The following is a 12,585-nucleotide window of genomic DNA, read 5'->3' on the forward strand; positions in this document are numbered from 1 at the left end:
CGGGAGGCTGAGGCAGGAGAGTGGCGTGAACCAGGGAGGCGGAGCTTGCAGTGAGCCGAGATGGCGCCACTGCACTCCAGCCTGGGAGACAGACAGACTCCGTCTCAAAACAAACAAACAAACAAACAAACAAAAAACACTACATGAAGGAAGAAACTACTAGCACCACAGAGCGGGTGGTGGGTGGTGATGACGACGCAGAGATGTGAGCTGGAGGAGTCGTCCTCAGGGACCAGCAGGCAGGGGGAGGGGCAGGTTCAGTGGTTCCAGACCTATGAAGCTGTCCTTTGAGGGTTGTGTTTTTTTCCTTTTAAGTAGAAGTCCTCTTTCTATGAAACGTCGGTGAGAGTAGATACTATTTGATGTTTCTGTAAACGTCCTTATATAACTGTCACAGTAGGATGTTCACATTTTCAGTGGTTCATGAAATACATTTGACTATATGTGGAGAAACAAGGAACATAATGAATCTGGCTGGTTGCTCCTAAGTTCACTGGACAAAGTGATCAAAGAAAATGATAAACTCGGGGATTCTAACTCCCGGCTTCAGAAGCAGATACTAAGCCTCAAATCTGCTAAGATTGCCCTGAGTCTTATCTCCTGTAGAGAAAAAGATGAAATTGTGGGAAAGCAGACACAAGCTCGTCATGTGAGTGGCTGACCTGCAACAAAAGGTGCATGCACAGCCTCACCAGGTGTCTACTGTTAAAGAGACGGCACTGACAGGAAAAGAATGGGACCCTGAAACTCGGAATAGGGATGTGTGGGAGGACCCTAAAGAAGCTGGGGACACTGAGCTTGTAAACTCTTTTTGAAACTTTTTTGCCAGAAGAAACAGCTTCCCATCCAAGTAGTGGCAACATCCCCTCCCTGACCCATGCTGCCATCAGCCTTTCCACCTTTGTCTGAGATTAACCCTGTGCTGCCTGAAGCAACAGTGATGGCCTCCCCTGAGGCAGTTGCCAGGCAAGATAACGTGGATTCTCCTCTGGCCCCTCCAACACCTTTCTTTGCTTCTAGACCTACAACTAAAGTCCTGGTGGGCCCACAGAGGTGAGGGTCAGAGTGTGACCCATGGGGAGGTGAGCTGCACTCGAAAGGAATTGAGTATTCTAATTTATAGAAGCAAAAATCTGGAGAACAGACATGGGAATGGATATTAAGGGTGTGGGATAATGCTGGAAGGAAGGAACACACAGATGGATCAGGGTGACTTTATTGATTTGGGCCCACTAAGTAGGGATCCTGCATTTAATGTTGCAGCCTGGAGAGCTAAAAAAAGTTCTAATAGCTTATTTGCTTGGCTAGCTGAAATATGGATTAAAAGATGGCCCATAGACCGGGCGCGGTGGCTCAAGCCTGTAATCCCAGCACTTTGGGAGGCCGAGTCGGGCGGATCACAAGGTCAGGAGATCAAGACCATCCTGGCTAACACGGTGAAACCCCGTCTCTACTAAAAAATACAAAAAACTAGCCGGGCGACGTGGCGGGCGCCTGTAGTCCCAGCTACTCGGGAGGCTGAGGCAGGAGAATGGCGTAAACCCGGGAGGCAGAGCTTGCAGTGAGCTGAGATCCGGCCACTGCACTCCAGCCTGGGTGACAGAGTGAGACTCCGCCTCAAAAAAAAAAAAAAAAAAAAAAAGATGGCCCATCATGAGCAAGCTGGGAATGCTTGATCTCCTTTACGTAGAGGAAGGGATCCAACGGCTCAGGGAGACTGGGGTGGTGTAGTGAATTAGTCACTTTAGACCTACTCATCCCAGCTGGGAGGGTCCAGAGGACATACCCTTGACCATTGCCTTGGGAAACAGATTTGCGAGGGCAGCACTTGCATCTTTGAGGAGCCCTGTAACTGCCAGATCTAGCAGTGGGAACTGCAGTCACTCACCTACACAAATTTAGATACACTGGGAATAATTGGATCCCGAGGTGGCAGGGGCCAAGGGGTGGCACTCAACCATCAAAGGCAAGGTAGGCATAGCTATCGTAATGGACAGCAGAGACAAAGCAGCCATCAGAATAGTCTGACTTATGTAGATCTCTGCCATTGGCTAATGAATCACGGTGTTCTTAGAAGTGAAACTGATAGGAAGCCTACTGCAATTCTACTTAATTTATATAAGCAGAAAACTTCCAGGTCGAATGGACAAAAAACTAATCTGAATTACAAAAGCCGAGAATCATGGCCCCTCCTCAATCAATTTCCAGACTTGGGCCAGTTTACAGACCCAGAACCCCGGTCCCTTGAGGAAGGACCCTACTACACTACTAACAATTTATGCAGTTAATTTTTCTCCCATCCTTCCCTAAGGAGACTTTTTTTTTTTTTTTTTGAGACAGTCTCGCTCTGTTGCCCAGGCTGGAGAGCGGTGCCGCGATCTCAGCTCACTGCAAGCTCTGCCTCCCGAGTTCACACCATTCTCCTGCCTCAACCTCCTGAGTAGCTGGGACTACAGGCGCCCGCCACCACGCCTGGCTCATTTTTTTGTATGTTTTTAGTAGAGACGGGTTTCACCGTGTTGGCCAGGATGGACTCCATCTTCTGATCTCGTGATCCGCCCGCCTTGGCCTCTCAAAGTGCTGGAATTACAGGCGTGAGCCACCGCGCCCGCCAGAGACCTCTGGCTTTTTAGCAGGGTAACTGTGCACTGGGGAAAGGGGAATGATCAGACATTTCGGGGACTACTGGACACTGGCTCTGAACTGACGCTGATTCCAGGGACCCAACATGTCACTGTGGTCCTCCAGTTAAAGTAGGGGCTTTTGGAGGTCAGGAGTTTTAGCTCAGGCCTGACCTACAGTGGGTCCAGTGGGTCCCCAGACTAAACCTGTGGTCATTTTCCCACTGCCAGAAGGACTAATAGGCACAGACACGCTTAGGAGCTGGTAGAACCCCCACACGGGCTCCCTGACTGGTAGGGTGAAGGCTACTATGGTGGGAAAGGCCAAATGGAAGCCACTAGAGTCGCCTCTACCCAGAAAAATAGTAAATCAAAAACAATGTTACATCCTTGGAGGGACTGTGGAGATTAGCGCCACCATCAAGGACTCGAAAGATGCAGGGGTGGTGATTCCCACCACATCCCCATTCGACTCTCCCATTTGGCCTGAGCAGAAGACAGATGCATCTTAGAGAATGACCATGAATTATAGAAAGCTTACCCAAGTGGTGGCTCCAATTGCAGCTGCTGCACCAGATGTGGCTTCACTGCTTGAGTAAATTAACCATCTCCTGGTACCTGGTGTGCAGCCACTGACTTGGCAAATGCCTTTTTCTCCATTCCTGTCCATAAGACCCACCAGAGGCAATTTGCCTTCAGCTGGCAAGGCCAGCAATATACCTTCACCGTCCTTCCCCAGGGGCCTATCAACTCTCTGGTTTTGTGTCCTAATCTTATTCAGAGAGACCTTGATCGCTTTTTGCTTCCACAAGATACCACACTGGTCCATTACGTTGATGACATTATGCTGACTGGATCCAGTGAGCAAGCAGCAGCAAACACACTGGACTTACTGGTGAGACATCTGTGTGCCAGAGGATGGGAAATAAATCTGATTAAAATTCAGGGACCTTCTACCTCAGTGAAATTTCTAGGGGTCCAGTGGTGTGTGGCCTGTCAAGATATGCCTTCTAAGGTGAAGAATAATTTGCTACATTTGGTCCCTCCTATACCCAAGAAAGAGGCACAATGCCTAGTGGGCCTATTTGGTTTTTGGAGGCAACACGTTCCTCATTTGGGTATGCCGCTCCGGCCCATTTATCGAGTGACCCAAAAGGCTGCCAGTTTTGAGTGGGATCCGAAGAGTACAATGCTCTGCGACGGGTCCAGGCTGCTGCGCAAGCTGCTCTGCCACTTGGGCCATTATGACCCAGCAGATCCAAAAGTGCTTGAGATGTCAGTGGCAGATAAGGATGCTGTTTGGAGCCTTTCGCAGGCCCCCATGGGCGAATCACAGTGGAGGCTTCCAGGATTTTGGAGCAAAGCCCTGTCATCTTCTGCAGATAACTACTCTCCTTTTGAGAGACAGCTCTTGGCCTGTTACACTATGGGTCATCAAGTCCATGCAACCTGAACTGCCTACCATGAACTGGGTGCTTTCTGACCCAGCTAGCCATAAAGTGGTCATGTACAGCAGCATTCCATCATCAGATGTAAGTGGTATATATGTGATTAGGCTCAAGTGGATCCTGAAGGCACAAGTAAGTTACACGAGAAGTGGCTCAAATGCCCACGGACTCCACTCCTGCCACCCTACCTTCTCTCCCCCAGCCTGCACTGATGGCCTCATGGGGAGTTCCCTATCAGCTGACAGAGGAAGAGAAGACTAGGGCCTGGTTCACAGATGGTTCTATATGATACATAGGAACCACCTGAAAGTGGACAGCTGCAGCACTACAGCCGCTTGCTAGGACATCCCTGAAGGATAGTGGCGAAGGGAAATTTTCCCCGTGGGCAGAACTTCGAGCAGTGCATCTGGTTGTGCACTTTCCATGGAAGGAGAAACGAGAAGATGTGTGATCATATACTGATGCACCAGCTGTAGCCAATGGTTTGGCTGGACCGTCAGGGGCTTGGAAGAAGCATGATTGAAAGTTGGTGACAAAGAAATCTGGGGAAGAGGGATGTGGATGGACCTGAGTAGTCAAAAACTGTGAAGATATTTGTATCCCATGTGAGTGCTCACCAACGGATGACCTCAGCAGAGGCGGGTTTTAAAAATCAATTGTATAGGATGACCCATTCTGTGGACACCACTCAGCCTCTTGCCCCAGCCACCCCTGGTCATCACCCAATGGGCCCATGAACAAAATGGTCATAGTGCCAGGGATGGGGGTTACACATGGGCTCAGCAATGTGGACTTCCGCTCACCACGGCTGACCCGGCTACGGCCACTGCTGAGGGCCCAATTTGCCAGCAGCACAGACTAACACTGAGCCCTCAATACGGCACCATCGCTCAGGGTGATCAGCCAGCTATCTGGTGGCAGGTTGATTATACTGGACCTCTTCCATCACGGAAAGGGCAGAGGTTTGTCCTCACTGGAACAGACACTCTGGATATAGGTTTGCCTATCCTGCACGCAATGCTTCTGCCAAAACTACCATTCATGGACTCATGGAATGCCTTATCCACTGTAATGGTATTCCAAACAGCATTGCCTCTGACCAAGGCACTCACTTTACAGCTAAAGAAGTGTGGCAATGGGCTCATGCTCACAGAATTCACTGGTCTTACCATGTTCCCCATAGTACTGAAGCAACTGGATTGACAGAAGGGTGGAATGACCTTTTGAAGTCACAAAAGGTCACAATTACGAAGTCACAATTACGCCAACTAGTGACAATACTTTGCAGTAGAGGCCATGTATGCTCTGAATCAGCATCCAATATATGGTACTGTTTCTCCCACAGCCAGGATTCACGGGTCCAGGAATCAAGGGGTGGAAGTGCAAATGGCACCACTCACCATCACCCCTAGTGATCAACTAGCAAACTTTTGCTTCCTCTTCCTGCGACATTACATTCTGCTGGCCTAGAAGTCTTAGTTCCAGAGGGAGGAATGCTGCCACCAGGAGACACAACGATTCCATTAAACTGGAAGTTAAGATTGCCACCTGGACACTTTGGGCTCCTCCTACCTTTAAGTCAATAGGCTAAGAAGGGAGTTACGGTGTTGGCTGGGATGACTGACCCAGACTATCACGATGAAATCAGTCTACTCCACAATGGAGGTAAGGAGGAGTATGCATGGAATACAGGAGATCCATTAGGGCATCTCTTAGTATTACCATGCCCTGTGATTAAGGTCAATGGGAAGCTACAACAGCCCAATCCAGGCAGGACTACAAATGGCCCAGACCCTTCAGGAATGGAGGTTTGGGTCACTCCATCAGGAAAAAAACCATGACCTGCTGAGATGCTTGCTGAAGGCAAAGTGAATACAGAATGTGTAGAAGAAGAAGGCAGTCATGAATACCAACTACGACCAAGTGACCAGTTGCAGAAATGAGGACTATAATTGTCGTATTTCCTCCTCCTTTTATTAAAAACATGTTTGTGATGTATACACTTGTACTAATAAAACATCTGCATTTTATTTCCTTTATCGTGTGACATAAGATTTATTGACTTCATATCAGCATTTAAGTATTGTTACCTTTATGTAATAGCATTTGGGTTGGGGATTAGTGTGTTTCGGTTGCATGAAGGATAGTTGTATTACGTTAGGCATAATTATTTTTGTCTTTATTTGAAGATTATGTATGATCTCAGGAGATGTGTATGGGTTCAAGTTGACATGGGATGGACTTGTGATGGTTAACACTGTGTCAACTTGGTTAGATTGAAGGATGCAACATATTGATCCTGGGTGTGTCTGTGAGGGTGTTGCCAAAAGAGATTAACATTTGAGTCAGTGGGCTGGGAAAGGCAGACCCACCCTTAATCTGGGTGGGCACCATCTAATCAGCTGCCAGTGAGGCCAGGACCTGAAGCAGGCAGAAATCCGTGAAAAGACTAGACCGGCCTAGCCTACCAGCCTACATCCTTCTCCCATGCTGGATGCTTCCCACCCTCAAACGTCGGACACCAAGTTCTTCAGCTTTGGGACTTGGACTGGCTTCCTTGCTCTTCAGCTTGCAGATGGCCTACTGTGGGACCTTGTGATCGTGACTTAATACTACTTAATCGGCCGGGCGCGGTGGCTCAAGCCTGTAATCTCAGCACTTTGGGAGGCCGAGACGGGCAGATCACGAGGTCAGGAGATCGAGACCATCCTGGCTAACACGGTGAAACCTCATCTCTACTAAAAAATACAAAAAAAACTAGCCGGGCGAGGTGGCGGGCGCCTGTAGTCCCAGCTACTCGGGAGGCTGAGGCAGGAGAATGGCGTGAACCCGAAAGGCGGAGCTTGCAGTGAGCTGAGATCCGGCCACTGCACTCCAGTTTGGGCGACAGAGCGAGACTCCGTCTCAAAAAAAAAAAAAAAAAAAAAATACTACTTAATAAACTGTCCTTTTTATATATATCTATTCCATTAGTTCTGTCCCTCTAGAAAACCCTAATACAGGTGGCCACTCTTGTCTTGAACTCGCTAAGGCAGAAAATGCCATAGAGAATAGACATGACATGAGCAGACCCAGAGAGAGAAGCCAGGACACCATCGTGGTGGTTCTCAGTTCCTACACCAGCCCCTCATGAGGCACAGCTGGAAATCCTACCTCTGAGTTTGCAAAACACCCCATTTTCTTTTACCACCTTCTCCTTTGGCTGAGAGCCAAAGAGTACTCTGTCTTTAGCCCAAAGAGATACAGGGAGACCAGCTAGGAAGAGGTGAGTGTAGAAAATGACTAAAGCTGTGAGAAAGAGGCAAGGTAGGTTCTAGCGGCCTCCTTGTGCAGCCAGGCCTGGAGTCAGAAGGTGGAATGAAGAAGTGGCAGGTCAACTGCATGGTGGAGGGGGAAGGAAGGCCTTACCCAGAGACACCAGGAGCCCACAGTTTTCCAGCATCACCTCCTGGTACAGGGTCCGCTGAGCTAGGTCCAGCTGCCCCCACTCCTCCTGGGTGAAAGTCACAGCCACGTCATCAAAGGTCACAGACACCTGGAAAGTCAAATAGAATTAGCAGTACTGGCCTTTCAGCTGCTGAATGTGATCACAGATTGTGCTCCACTGGAAAAGCTGTACAGTGATGGAGGCCTGAATCACGGAGCACCTCCTGAGGGCCTAGCTCTGTGCTGGGCTCGAGAGGAAAGGGAGATGCTTTGAACATAATAAGGAGAGACGCCTCCTATTTAAGAGCCATTAGAGAATGATACAGGACAATGGAGACAACTTGTGGACTGTGAAATACAGAAACTAAGGGCTCTAAAACGACAAGGAAATGGGGAAATGGCAATAATAGCAACAAAGGTTACAACAGCAGGACCTGAGTCTCCCTGGTCCAGCTAGGTGCCTGTCCCATGTTGAAGGTTTCGCATCCTGTCCAAACACTTGAAACCGGCACTTGACAGCTGTTACCTCAAAGACACAATTTCATTTCTCTGAGCCTTGGTTTCTAGATCAATACAATAATACTTCCTCCCCACCAGTAACAGTTGTTAATTTAAAGAGAAAGTATTCAATGCTCAGTGTGCTCTGGGAATTTTATTAATCCTTCCACAGCCCCTGCAATCAACACCATCATCACCTTCACAGTCACTCGATGCTAAGGAAGTTCTATCAATTCACCCGGTCACATATCTCACCACCACAGATAGGATCTAAACATGGGGTTACTATGACTCACGGTCTAAGAGTGTAACTCCAACACTCCTCCAACATCAAAGCAAATCTAATGTGATGAAGTTATAAGCATTTCCACTCATTTCTGACATTAAGTCAATTTCAATTAGCCCTGAAAACGTATCTGTGGGCCGGGCATGGTGGCTCATGCCTGTAATCCCAGCACTCTGGAAGGTCGAGGTGGACGGATCACTTGAGGTCAGTTGAACACCAGCCTGGCCGATATGGTGAAACCTCGTCTCTACTAAAAATACAAAAATCAGCAAGGTGCCGTGCTGCATGCCTGTAATCCCAACTACTTGGGAGACTGGGGCAGGAAAATTGCTTGAACCCGGGAGGCGGAGACCGCAGTGAGCTGAGATTGTGCCACTGCACTCCAGCCTGGGCGACAGAGCGAGACCCTGTCTCAAAACAAAAAAAAAAGTATCTGTGAATACGGGCACAAAAAGCTCAGCATTCCCCACTTGACCCCACAGAGCGGCACTGGAGGGGCTGCATCTACCTGGAGCATGACAGGCCCTCTGGGATCTCCCTGGGTCTCCCAGAGCCCCCAAGGAAATTCCACAATGAACCAACCATCAGCCTCTTTCCTTGCTGGGTTCCGACAGAACTTGTCTCGGACGCCAAGATACTCTGGGGCCACGGAAGACGAGCCGCCAAGGATAATGCAGGCTGTAGCGATGAGAGTAACGGCATCTGACTGGCCACAATGTCTGTACCAGCTGCGGATGGGTAGAAAGTCCAGGAAAAGACCACACGCTCTTACCGTCCATGTCTCAGCGGCCGCAGGAAACCATGGCAACCTCACACACCCTCCTGAGTCTCCTTAAACATACACCTTGTCTCTGTCCACGCATTTGTCGGCCTGCTACTGCCCTGCCCTGCCCTGCCCTCCCCTTCCCCTCTCAGGCCCCCAATTCCATGCTGGAATGAGACCTGGTCCACCAGAGAGGATGCTTGCAGGCCACGGACGATGGGAGTCCCCAGAGCAAGCATCCTTCACTCAACCACCTACGGAGCTCTTTCCAGTAGGCCCTTTACGGCCAGGTATAAATTAAGTGGCAAACCAGCTCCACACACCAAAGCGAACGACGACTGCGAAGACAAATATAGGAGATACCTGGGCTCCCACCCACTTCGGGAACCGCCTCTGCGCTGGCAAGGAGGCGGCAACTGCGGAGCCACCTCCACTCACCTGGGCCCGGTCCGTCAGCACCGCTGCCGCCATCACGTCACCCCCGGGGCCGCAGAGCTGCGACAAAGGACCCCCGGGCGGCTTGACGGACCCCACCTGTGCCCGGCCCTGGCCGGTTGCCCGGGGCTTCCAGGCGCGTTCGGGGCCGCCGCCTCCTCGGTGGCAACCGCGTTCCAGACCCAGGGCGCCGCCCCTGGCGACCGCGGGGCTGAAGAGCGGGGGAGGAGAGACCGCGGCTTCACGACGACCCAGGAACAAGCCCGTGGAGGCGGTCAGGCTCAGTCAGGCTCGTACAAAGGTGCGGCGGGGATTCCTATCCTCCTCCCCTGCTCGGTCCTGACTAGCGACCCGCAAAGCGGTCCCGGCTGGGGCCCTCAGTGGCTACAGCCTGCTCCGGACAGAGGGGCAGAGGAAAATGGCGTCCCCGGCGAACAACCCGGAAGTCCCGCCCCCGCCGGCGTGGGCCGTCGGAGTCGTCTCCGTCCTAGGCCGTCATTGGCCCAGCTCCCGCCGCACGCATAACGCACGGCCTTCTAGGTAGTGTAGTTTTCCTGATGTGTTCGCCAATGGGAGGAGCGCTTCCAGGCTCAAGTTTTCCTCCCAGGGACAGGCATCACGTGGAGGCTGCACTCGTCCAAAGAAAGCCCAAAAGAGGGCAGTTTGCGCACACAACGTGTCAGGGCAGGGCTTCCACTCAGTCATTAGGCTACTTTTTTGCGTTTTCCAAGATGATGATCCGGGGAGGAGGGATCTGAAAGGGGGTCAGTCACCAGGCGAGCTGAGGACCCAGTTCTGCGCCTTTGCCTGTGCCCTGAACTGAAGTAAAGTCCCTGTCTCCCGAGCTCCGATTTTCCCGAGAAAAGAATGGAGTGTAACCCTTGCCCCTCGGTTCCCTCCCTCCATCAACTTCCCCTCGAGTTGTGCCCACCGTAAAGAGGCGGGTCTGGAGCGTCTCCTCGGGTCCTGGAGTGCCTTTCCCTGGGAGGAAAACTTGAGCCTTGAAGCGCTCCTCCCATTGGCGAACACATCAGGAAAACTACACTACCTAGAAGGCCGTGCGTTATGCGTGCGGCGGGAGCTGGGCCAATGACGGCCTAGGACGGGGTCGACTCCGACGGCCCACGCCGGCAAATTGGCTTTGCTGGAACCCTTCACAAGGAATCTCTCATACTCGACATCCAAAGACCTCTCAAGCCCAGCCAAAGATCTGTCTGCACCTGCAAATACCTGCATGAATGGGGTGAAACCCCCTTTTCTTGAGGCCCCAAAATATCTTGAGGTTCCCGGGCCTATCAGAAAATGACACTGTATTTACTACAGGCCAGGAACCCTGCAAGGGAACTGTGTACACAAGATATGAGGCCAGTCCTTCCAAGACTTCCTATCCCATCAGCTCCATAAAGTCAGTCTTTTTTTTTTTTTTTTTTTTTTCGAGACAGAGTCATGCTCTGTCACCCAGGCTGGAGTGCAGTGGCGCTATCTCAGTTCACTGCAAGCTCTGCCTCCTGGGTTCACACCATTCTCCTGCCTCAGCCTCCCAAGTAGCTGGGACTATAGGCACCCACCACCATGCCCGGCTAATTTTTGTATTTTTAGTAGAGACGGGGTTTCACCATGTTAGCCAGGATGGTCTCAATCTTTTGACCTTGTGATCCACCTACCCCAGCCTCCCAAAGTGCTGACATTACAGGCATGAGCCACCGCACCTGGCCCATAAAATCAGTCTTAATTCCTCAAAGCAGTCTCTCACCGTCAAAAATACGCCATTCCTGTCAAAGCCTTGGGAAAATACCCAGTGCCTACAATTGTGTTATAAAATAACATGGATTTTAAAAAATAGAGATAGGGTCTTGCTCTTTTACCCAGACTGGAGTGTAGTGGCATGATCCTAGCTCACTTACAGCCTCAAACTCCTGGGCTCAAGCAATCCTCCTGCCTCAGCCTCCCAAGTAGCTAGAAAACAGATTCTTGTTGAACATATGCTACATCTAGCTAGAAAACAGATTCTTAGTGAACATATGCAAACAACCACATTGCCATGAATTAAGAATATTCACAAATAGTTTCTGAATTCTGGAGAAATCAGGCAGAGAGAGAAATAGCCCTCAAATTTTGTTTACAAACATATATTCAATTGTTAAAAGCTATAAATAGCTCAAAAGAAAAAAAGTTTCATAGAGACAGAAAGATTTACAAAAATTTCTCCTGACTCAAAAACAAAACAAAAAGAATCAGCAACATTTGAAACACACACAAAAAGTAATAAAATAAATTCAGTCCTTGAAATAAATATCTGTGTTTGTGTGTGTCTGTGTGTGTTCCATTTCTCCCTAATTCCATTTCTCAACTGCATGCATCCTTACCTCATGAAAGATACTTTTTACCCTCTTGGCTCCACAGTTAATGGAGAAAAAAAAATCAACAGTGACTTCTAAGATTGCTTAATATACTATATAATACAGTATTTTTATTTATAATGAAATAACTTAGTACAGTCCATGAAACTCCTGCTCTGCTTCATACTGCATAAACAAATGTATACATAATTACATATTTTATGAATATATCAGCCTTCTAATTAGAGTCCTGGAAGTTTTCTCTCCAGGCCAATAGGACAATTTCCAAAGTTACCAGAAACTTGAATTCAAGAGTTCTTTTTATTAACTCTCCCAAAGAAGCCCTGGACTGTAGCTGACTGTGAGCCACCTTTGGAGAAGACTCAAGGCCAAACATAATCATGGATGACAAAAGTCTTACGACAACCACAGTTAAAAAAACAATGGACAAGGAAATTTGGTTATTTCTGTGACAAACGACTACGACACATGTACTTTTCTCAAGTTTTAAGAGTGGGAGGGTCAATTTCTATGTTTATTCAAAAGAAACCACAAACGTCAGTTCTATGGGACAAATGGGCTGGTTTTAACATTTAACATTTAATGTGAAACTGACAAGCTCACATTAGGAGTTCTAACTGTCCTCCCAGAAAGGCATATTAAGCAATCTTAGAAGTCACTACTGGCCGGGCGCGGTGGCTCAAGCCTGTAATCCCAGCACTTTGGGAGGCCGAGACGGGCGGATCACGAGGTCAGGAGATCGAGACCA

At 49.3% G+C, this 12,585-nt stretch overlaps 1 protein-coding gene across 2 annotated transcripts in view; it reads right to left on the reverse strand.

The window, feature by feature from the left end:
• The window catches only part of ZNF264 (zinc finger protein 264), a 55,274-nt gene extending 45,590 nt beyond the window's left edge, over positions 1–9,684 (reverse strand). The window contains exons 1-2 of one of the 2 annotated variants that reach the window (XM_011932408.1): positions 9,481–9,622; positions 7,478–7,604 (exon numbers count right to left, since the gene is read on the reverse strand). In XM_011932408.1, the coding sequence (XP_011787798.1) occupies positions 7,478–7,604; positions 9,481–9,513 (160 nt within the window). In that variant the 5' untranslated portion in view covers positions 9,514–9,622. Of the gene's footprint in view, positions 1–7,477; positions 7,605–9,480 lie in introns of both variants that reach the window. The other variant, XM_011932409.1, reaches the window with a different exon arrangement.
• Positions 9,685–12,585: the final 2,901 nt, after the last annotated feature.

This window comes from Colobus angolensis, unplaced genomic scaffold, assembly GCF_000951035.1.
Source record: "Colobus angolensis palliatus isolate OR3802 unplaced genomic scaffold, Cang.pa_1.0 Scaffold96, whole genome shotgun sequence".
Lineage (NCBI taxonomy): Eukaryota > Metazoa > Chordata > Mammalia > Primates > Cercopithecidae > Colobus > Colobus angolensis.